The sequence below is a fragment of the Tachyglossus aculeatus genome, chromosome 10 (assembly GCF_015852505.1).
Source record: "Tachyglossus aculeatus isolate mTacAcu1 chromosome 10, mTacAcu1.pri, whole genome shotgun sequence".
NCBI classification, from domain to species: Eukaryota; Metazoa; Chordata; class Mammalia; order Monotremata; family Tachyglossidae; genus Tachyglossus; species Tachyglossus aculeatus.
The window spans coordinates 3,912,528-3,922,677 of NC_052075.1; the positions used below are offsets into that span (position 1 = coordinate 3,912,528).

General features: G+C 43.4%; 1 protein-coding gene across 1 annotated transcript in view; it reads left to right on the forward strand.

The window, feature by feature from the left end:
- UBE2U (ubiquitin conjugating enzyme E2 U) overlaps positions 1-9,536 on the forward strand; it is a 59,216-nt gene extending 49,680 nt beyond the window's left edge. The window contains exon 10 of the mRNA XM_038753091.1: positions 9,328-9,536. Coding sequence (XP_038609019.1) covers positions 9,328-9,518 — 191 coding nt within the window. The 3' untranslated portion in view covers positions 9,519-9,536. The remainder of the gene's footprint in view (positions 1-9,327) is intronic.
- The last annotated feature ends 614 nt before the right edge of the window (positions 9,537-10,150 follow it).

A 10,150-nucleotide genomic window follows, 5' to 3' on the forward strand; every position in this document is an offset into this window, starting at 1 on the left:
TAGGACACGTTTCAAGGCACTGTCAGTCAATCATATTTATTGAGCACTTACTGTCTGCAGAGCACTGTATTAAGCTTGTTTACCGTACAGTCTGATTAGAGTGCTGTTGGAGAATGAGAGAAAATTCTTCCCCATTTGGATAGGACACGTTTCAAGGCACTGTCAGTCAATCATATTTATTGAGCACTTACTGTCTGCAGAGCACTGTATTAAGCTTGTTCACTGTACAGTCTGATTAGAGTGCTGTTGGAGAATGAGAGAAAATTCTTCCCCATTTGGATAGGACACATTTCAAGGCACTGTCAGTCAATCATATTTATTGAGCACTTACTGTCTGCAGAGCACTGTATTAAGCTTGTTCACTGTACAGTCTGATCAGAATGCTGTTGGAGAATGAGAGAAAATTCTTCCCCATTTGGATAGGACACGTTTCAAGGCATTGTCAGTCAATCATATTTATTGAGCACTTACTGTCTGCAGAGCACTGTATTAAGCTTGTTCACTGTACAGTCTGATTAGAGTGCTGTTGGAGAATTAGAGAAAATTCTTCCCCATTTGGATAGGACACGTTTCAAGGCATTGTCAGTCAATCATATTTATTGAGCACTTACTGTCTGCAGAGCACTGTATTAAGCTTGTTCACTGTACAGTCTGATTAGAGTGCTGTTGGAGAATGAGAGAAAATTCTTCCCCATTTGGATAGGACACGTTTCAAGGCACTGTCAGTCAATCATATTTATTGAGCACTTACTGTCTGCAGAGCACTGTATTAAGCTTGTTCACTGTACAGTCTGATCAGAATGCTGTTGGAGAATGAGAGAAAATTCTTCCCCATTTGGATAAGACACGTTTCAAGGCACTGTCAGTCAATCATATTTATTGAGCACTTACTGTCTGCAGAGCACTGTATTAAGCTTGTTCACTGTACAGTCTGATCAGAATGCTGTTGGAGAATGAGAGAAAATTCTTCCCCATTTGGATAGGACACGTTTGAAGGCATTGTCAGTCAATCATATTTATTGAGCACTTACTGTCTGCGGAGCACTGTATTAAGCTCGTTCACTGTACAGTCTGATTAGAGTGCTGTTGGAGAATTAGAGAAAATTCTTCCCCATTTGGATAGGACACATTTTAAGGCACTGTCAGTCAATCATATTTATTGAGCACTTACTGTCTGCAGAGCACTGTATTAAGCTTGTTCACTGTACAGTCTGATCAGAGTGCTGTTGGAGAATGAGAGAAAATTCTTCCCCATTTGGATAGGACACGTTTCAAGGCACTGTCAGTCAATCATATTTATTGAGCACTTACTGTCTGCAGTGCACTGTATTAAGCTTGTTCACTGTACAGTCTGATTAGAGTGCTGTTGGAGAATGAGAGAAAATTCTTCCCCATTTGGATAAGACACGTTTCAAGGCACTGTCAGTCAATCATATTTATTGAGCACTTACTGTCTGCAGAGCACTGTATTAAGCTTGTTCACTGTACAGTCTGATCAGAGTGCTGTTGGAGAATGAGAGAAAATTCTTCCCCATTTGGATAAGACACGTTTCAAGGCACTGTCAGTCAATCATATTTATTGAGCACTTACTGTCTGCAGAGCACTGTATTAAGCTTGTTCACTGTACAGTCTGATCAGAATGCTGTTGGAGAATGAGAGAAAATTCTTCCCCATTTGGATAGGACACGTTTCAAGGCATTGTCAGACAATCATATTTATTGAGCACTTACTGTCTGCAGAGCACTGTTTTAAGCCTGTGGGAGAGTACAGTATAACAGACACATTCCCTGCCTACAGTGAGCTTACAGTGTAGAGGGGGAGACAAACATTGAAATAAATAAATTACATCTATGTACATAAGTTCTGTGGGTCTGGGAAAGGGATGTAGAGAGGGAGCGTGGCTCAGTGGAAAGAGCCCGGGCTTTGGAGTCAGATGTCATGGGTTCGAATCCCGGCTCCGCACTTGCCGGCTGTGTGACTTTGGGCAAGTCACTTAAGTTCTCTGTACCTCAGTTACCTCGTCTGGAAAATGGGGATTAAGTCTGTGAGCCCCCCACATGGGATTACCTTGCATCTACCCCAGCGCTTAGAACAGTGCTTTGCACATAGTAAGTGCTTAATAAATGCCATTATTATTATTATTATTATTATGTATAAAGAGAGCAAGTCAGGGAGATGCAGACCAGATTCAGAGAAGAGGAAAGGAGGGCTTAGGCAGGGAAGGCCTCTTGGTACAGATGGGCCTTCAGTAAGGCTTCGAAGCAGGGAGAGTCATTGTCGGATACAAAGAGGGAGGGTATTCCAGGACAGACGCAAGACATGGGTGAGAGGTCGGCGGCGAGATGGAGAATCAATCAATCAATCAATCAATCGTATTTATTGAGCGCTTACTATGTGCAGAGCACTGTACTAAGCGCTTGGGAAGTACAAATTGGCAACACATAGAGACAGTCCCTACCCAACAGTGGGCTCACAGTCTAAAAGGGGGAGACAGAGAACAGAACCAAACATACCAACAAAATAAAATAAAGAGGATAGAAATGTACAAGTAAAATAAATAAATAAATAAATAAATAGAGTAATAAATATGTACAACCATATATACATATATACAGGTGCTGTATATATGCAGGTAATGTTCCCTGCACATCGGGAACATTAAATCCCGCTCTTTAGAGAAGCATCGTGGCTCAGTGGAAAGAGCCCGGGCTTTGGAGTCAGAGGTCGTGGGTTCAAATCCCGGCTCTGCCAATAGCCAGCTGTGTGACTTTGGGCAAGTTACTTAATTTCTCTGGGCCTCAGTTACCTCATCTGTAAAATGGGGATTAAGACTGTGAGCCCCCCCGTGGGACAACCTGATCACCTTGTAACCTCCCCAGTGCTTAGAACAGTGCTTTGCACATAGTAAGCGCTTAATAAATGCCATTATTATTATTATTGTTGTTATTATTTTATTATTATTTATCTTATTATTATTATTATTATTAACAACAACCTGATCACCTTGTAACCTCCCCAGTGCTTAGAACAGTGCTTTGCACATAGTAAGCGCTTAATAAATACCATCATCATCATTATTATTATTATTATTTTATTATTATTTATCTTATTATTATTATTAAGATATTATTAATATCTTATTATTATTATTATTCTCTGTGCCTCATTTACCTCATCTGTAAAATGGGGATTGACTGTGACCCCCCCCGTGGGACAACCTGATCACCTTGTAACCTCCCCAGCGCTTAGAACAGTGCTTTGCACATAGTAAGTGCTTAATAAATGCTATCAATATTATTATTATTATTATTATTATTATTTAGGGGAATCGAGTGTCCCTGTCGATGTCTGCAGAAATCCGAGAGGCGTCTCCTCTCCTTACCGAATGCTAGAATCATTTGGTATGGTTTCATTCTGCGGGGCCAGAAGCAGCGTGGCTCAGTGGAAAGAGCCCGGGCTTTGGAGTCAGAGGTCATGGGTTCAAATTCCAGCTCCGCCAACTGTCAGCCGTGTGACTTCGGGCAAGTCACTTAACTTCTCTGGGCCTCAGTTGCCTCATCCGTAAAATGGGGATTAAGACTGTGAGCCCCGCGTGGGACAACCTGATCACCTTGTAACCTCTCCAGTGCTTAGAACAGTGCTTTGCACATAGTAAGCGCTTAATAAATGCTGTCATTATTAATATTATTATTATCATCAAGCGCCTCCAGCAGTTTACGGACATTAATTAAGCCTCACGTTACCCCCCGGAGGGGAAGGGAGTGTTCTGTCATCACGTCTAATGCTCTCATCGTATCAACCTGTACTAAATTTTTTTTGTTAACTGTAGAATGGTCCCTTGCCAATAAAGTGCTCTGATGACATTTGCTATTTAATTATAGTTGGAAGAGAAACCTCTAAACAGGCGCATTTTACTCTACTGTCCAGCAGAAATGCTTCATTCTGCTTTGTCTGTTTTCTTCACTGTTAAAACCCAACACAACTATGCTGTGGTAATAACAATAATAATAATAATTGTGGTAGTTAAGAGCTTCCTTTGTGCCAAACACTGTACTAAGCAGTGGGTGGTGGGGCCTATAATGGCCTGACTTTCAAGTGTTTGCAGTTTTTTAAGCCTATGAAGGAGAATCAGTATGTGAAACGCGAGACAGCCAGGAATTCTTTCAGGGCAAGCTGGAAAAAAAAAAATTGCGGGTGATGTTGGAATTTTGGTAGGCTACTAAAAACATTGGCCAGCTAATAAGTGTTTCAAGATTAGGTTCAAGTCCCTGGTTTGAAAATGAAACGGTGGGAAAATGTTATAATGCCCCAAAAGGCATACCCCAGGTTTTCCTGGCGCGTTAGCCACGTTCTTGTGAAAACTTGCTCGGCAACATCCACCCGTTTTGCTACCATGCCTGAGCGCACAACAACTAAGCCACCGAGTCCAAACAAGCTTGTGGCGTCGGACTGACGTTGAGTTCTAGTCAAAACGAACGGTGAAAATCGGCGTACTGGCAGAACTGGGTGGACTTCTGAATATATAAAACATGCCCTCGAGGGAACATTTGGATTTTGCAAATAGCTCCTTTCAGAGTCCAGTACAGTTGTGTGGATTGCTGGCTTCGTTTTATCCAAGGACAATGTCAGAAAGCAAGATTTTGGCAATAAGGACAGTACTGAATCTCCCTGATACTGTGGTTCCCCATTTATTTATTTCTTTTACTTGTACATATCTATTCTATTTATTTTATTTTGTTAGTATGTTTGGTTTCGTTCTCTGTCTCCCCCTTTTAGACTGTGAGCCCACTGCTGGGTAGGGACCGTCTCTATATGTTGCCAACTTGTACTTCCCAAGCGCTTAGTCCAGTGCTCTGCACACAGTAAGCGCTCAATAAATGCGATTGATGATGATGATAAAATAATGTTGTTTCCATTGTGAGTATGCCATGTATTTTTGAAATTCCGAAAAGCGCCACTCCATTGTTGCATTGTCCTCATCTGGGATTTCTTTTACCCGTGGATCTCCCGCAAGTCTTTTACCGAAGAGTTTCAGTGCAAAACTTGGGAGAAACGTCCTTATTTCAGCCAACTCGAGTGCCTATTCCTGTTTGCAGTTGGCTGGAATACATCTTTTCTAGTTTATTTTCCACCCCGATTCTCAGCCCCATGACGTCGAGTTTTAATCAAAACCAGAATCCCTGCAACTGGGGCCTCACACACGGGCTCAAAGAACAGCGTTGCGTAGCTTTGGGTTCTGGACAGTTTTCATTCCACTTTTTCCGCCAGATTTCTGTTTCCAAATCCTCCCGGTGGTGAGCCTCAACAATAATAGCCATACCTGTGGAATGAAAGATCTTTTATGACCTCCGATAGAAGACATCCGAAATAGCCCAGCTGTATTTTCAGATTCCTAGCCAAGCTCATTGGCAAAATTCACAGTTTTGACTTGCAAACCAAACAGCCTTGATTTATTACATGTCCTCCCCACCCCCAAACAAAACTCCCTGTGATGTTCTACAATCTAAGATGGAAGTCATTATGGAACAGAATAAAATTGACTCTTGGGGTATCTTGGGTTTTCTAAAAGTATCTTTTTTCTAAAAACAATCAAAAGAAAATCATTCTTTACTTTCCTCGCATCTAAGTTGAAGCAGGTCTTCAGGCTTTGTCATTTTGGTGGGTAACAGAGCAGACAGCAATTAAAAAGTAAAATAAGGTAGTATAAAAATGCACTGTTCAGTTTAATCACCTGAAAGAGCACCTTTTTAAGGTTCCGTGATGAAGCATCAGACAGAGAAAATGAAAGTACGGTCACAGTACAGTCATTACCAAATTGAAATCAGATTGAACAAATGGAAATCAATGTATTTCCACTGTTTTCTGCCTGAGAAGCTGCTTGGCTTAGTGGAAGGGGTGCAGGCCTCGGAGTCGGAGGACCTGGGTTCTAATCCCGGCCCTGCTACTCATCTGCTTCGTCATCTGGGGCAAGTCACTTCACTTCTCCGTACTTCAGTTCCTTCATTTGCAAAATGGAGAGTTCAAACCTGACTTGCTCCCTTTGTTCTGTCCCCCACTCCCAGCCCTACAGCACTTATGTACATATCTATAATTTATAGATAGATATAATTTATAGGAGTCAGAAGGCCATGGGTTCTAATCCCGGCTCTACCACCTGTGGGCTGGGTGGCCTTGGGCAAGCCACTTCAATTCTCTGTGTCTCAGTTACCTCATCTGTAAAATGGGGGTGAAGAATGAGCACCCTGTGTGGGACGTGGACTGTGTCCAACTGGATTGGCTTGTAGTTCAGTGGAAAGAGCCCGAGCTTTGGAGTCAGAGGTCATGGGTTCAAACCCCGGCTCCGCCAATTTTCAGCTGTGTGACTTTGGGCATGTCACTTCGCTTCTCTGTGCCTCAGTACCTCATCTGTAAAATGGGGATTAAGACTGTGAGCCCTTCGTGGGCCAACCTGATAACCTTGTAACCTCCCCAGTGCTTAGAACAGTGCTTTGCACATAGTAAGCGCTTAATAAATGCCATCATTGTTATTATTATTATTATTTATTTATTTGTATTGATGTCTGTCTCCCTGCCTCTTGACTCTAAGCTCGTTGTGGGCAAGGAATGTGTCGGTTTATTGTTGTAGTGTACTCTCCCAAGTGCTTAGGACAGGGCTCCGCACACAGTAAGTGCTCAAAAAATGTGAATGAATGAATGAATGAATATATGAATACCTGTTCTCCCGCCTATGTAGACTGTAATCAATCAATCAATCAATTGTATTTATTGAGCGCTTACTGTGTGCAGAGCACTGGACTAAGCGCTTGGGAAGTACAAGTTGGCAACATATAGAGACGGTCCCTACCCAACAGTGGGCTCACAGTCTAGAAGGGGGGAGACAGAGAACAAAACCAAACATATTAACAAAATAAAATAAATAGAACAGATATGTACAAATAAAATAAATAGAGTAATAAATACGTACAAACATATATACATATATACAGGTGCTGTGGGGAAGGTAAGGAGGTAAGCCCCAAGTGGGACCTCATTATTTTGTTTAATAATAATAATAATAATAATGCTGATGGCATTTATTAAGCACTTACTATGTGCAAAGCTCTGTTCTAAGCGCTGGGTAGGTTAACAAGGTGATCGGTTGTCCCATGGGGGCTCACCGTCTTAATCCCCATTTGACAGATGAGGTAACTGAGGCACAGAGAAGTGAAGTGACTTGCCCAAAGTCACACAGCTGACAACTGGCGGAGCCAGGATCTGAACCCGTGACCGTTGACTCCAAAGTCTGTATTCTTTTTCACTGAGCCACGCTGCTCCTCTGTAATGATGATGGTATTTTTTAAGCGCTTACCATGTGCCAAGCACTGCTCTAAGCGCTGGATCTACCCCAGCACTTAGCAGAGTGCTTGACACATCAGTAGGCGCTTAACAAATACCACTATTGCTGTTATTATTATTATTCCATTGAAACCCCACCTAATACAAAGGGGGTTTATTTAGAGACAGGTGGATGGAAAATGATCAGGCTGCTGGTTTCCCTTCTTTATCCTCAAAAATCTCCAGTGGCTAGCAATCAATCTGCGCATCAGGCAGAAACTCCTCACCCTGGGCTTCCAGGCCGTCCATCCATCCCCTCGCCCCCTCCTACCTCACCTCCCTTCTGTCCTTCTCCAGCCCAGCCCGCACCCTCCGCTCCTCCACCGCTGATCTCCTCCCCGTACCTCGCTCTCGCCCGTCCCGCCATCGACCCCCGGCCCACGTCATCCCCCGGGGCCTGGAATGCCCCCAATCCCTCTGCCCATCCGCCAAGCTAGCTCTCTTCCTCCCTTCAAGGCCCTGCTGAGAGCTCACCTCCTCCAGGAGGCCTTCCCAGACTGAGCCCCTTCCTTCCTCTCCCCCTCGTTCCCCTCTCCATCCCCCCCATCTTACCTCCTTCCCTTCCCCACAGCACCTGTATATATGTATATATGGCTGTACATATTTATTACTCTATTTATTTATTTATTTATTTATTTTACTTGTACATTTCTATCCTATTTATTTTATTTTGTTAGTATGTTTGGTTCTGTTCTCTGTCTCCCCCTTTTAGACTGTGAGCCCACTGTTGGGTAGGGACTGTCTCCATGTGTTGCCAATTTGTACTTCCCAAGCGCTTAGTACAGTGCTCTGCACATAGTAAGCGCTCAATAAATATGATTGATTGATTGATTGATTGATTGATTTATCCCCTTGGTCTACTTAGAACAGTGCCAGTGCTTAGAACAGTGCTTTGCACATAGTAAGCACTTAATAAATGCCATCGTTATTATTATTATTATTATTAATTTCTATACTCCAAGCAGCAGTGTTCAGCAACCCTTCCCTCCCCACCCCTGCTTTCCTTGCCCAAGGCCAAGATCTCAAAGCCCTCTTCCAACTAGTCCAGGTCAGTCAGTTGAGCAATCAGTCAGTGACTCCTACCTTACTTCTATTTATTCTGACGACTTGACACCTGTCCACGTGTTTCGTTTTGTTGTCTGTCTCCCCCTTCTAGACTGAGAGCCTGTTGTTGGGTAGGGATCGTCTCCATATGTTGCCAACTTGTACTTCCCAAGCGCTTAGTACAGTGCTCTGCACACAGTAAGCGCTCAATAAATGCGATTGAATGAACGAATAAGTGCAATTTCAATACAATTTCACTTTCAGTGCAATACAATTTCAATGCAGTCGGGCTCACAATCCAGGGGAGGAAAAGGCCTGGTCTTGAATCCCCATTTTATAGATGAGGAAACTAACTCCCAGAGCAGGTAAGTGACTTGCCCCAGATCACACAGCAGGGAAGGGGCAGAGCCAGGATTAGAACCCCATTTCTCTTACTCCCAGGCCTGTGATCTTTCCACTAGACCACACTGCTTCCTCCCAAGTGCTTTGCCCACTGTAGATCCTCAGTAAATACCTTCGATGAGGATGGTGATCTCATCAGCGCTTTGCACATACTAAGCACTTAATCAGTCAATCAATCAATCATATTTATTGAGCGCTTACTATGTGCAGAGCAATATACTAAGCACTTGGGAAGTACAAATTGGCAACATATAGAGGCAGTCCCTACCCAACAGTGGGCTCACAGTCTGTCACAGTCTTAATAAATGGTATTATTATGATTGTGTATTATAGTTTGGGTAAGTTTAAAGAGCATTTCATATGAAGGAAATAGAGCAAATGCAAATTTTTCAACCTCTAGGAAGCCTGACCCCAACAACTGAAAGCACTGTACAAGTAGTAGGTTATTTTTCACTCCTCGTGCCCTCTCCGCCGTTCAATTGCAAACTTTTGATTTTATGCCTCAGATCCAAATCCCCTTGAGCCAGCGGCTGGTGGAAGAATTGAGGGGAAGGTGAATATGCGAGAAGAGGAACTGTGGGGGAAGATCGTCTCCGCGGTAATGAACGACGCTGCGGAAGACGAGCTGTGGGACCCCGAAGTGGAAAACCTGATTGCGTGGAGTAACACACTCGGCAGCGGTGGTTTAGACGATTAAAGGTGATGCAGTGCAAACGGAAAAGCGGTGTCTTTGGCCTTGCCCGATGGCTCCTCGTGTTTCTGCGTTGGCAGCACCAGACTCGTTCTTGGTCAGGGAAGCAGCGAGGACTGCTGGATAGAGCACAGACCCGAGAGTCAAGCGCTTAGTACAGTGCTCTGCACACAGTAAGCACTCAATCAATACAGTTGATTGATTGAGAGTCAGAAGGACCTGGGTCCTAATTCTGGCTCCGCCAGGGAAGTCCTTGCAACTCCCCCAGCGCTTTGAACAGTGCGTTGCACATAGTAAGCACTTAATAAATGCCATTATTTAGACTGTGAGCCCACTGTTGGGTAGGGACTGTCTCTATATAGTGCCAACTTGTACTTCCCAAGTGCTTAGTACAGTGCTCTGCACACAGTAAGTGCTCAATAAATACGATTGATGATTGATTATTATTATTATTTCACTTCTCTGGGCCTCAGGTCCCTCATCTGTAAAATAAGGATTAAAACTGTGAGCCCCATGTGGGACACGGACTGCGTGCAAATTGAGTGGCTGGTATCTACCCCATTATTATCATCATTATTATCGTTATTTTTATTCACCCACGTTAGGCAGCTACAGGCAGAACTGGGGCTAGACCCCAG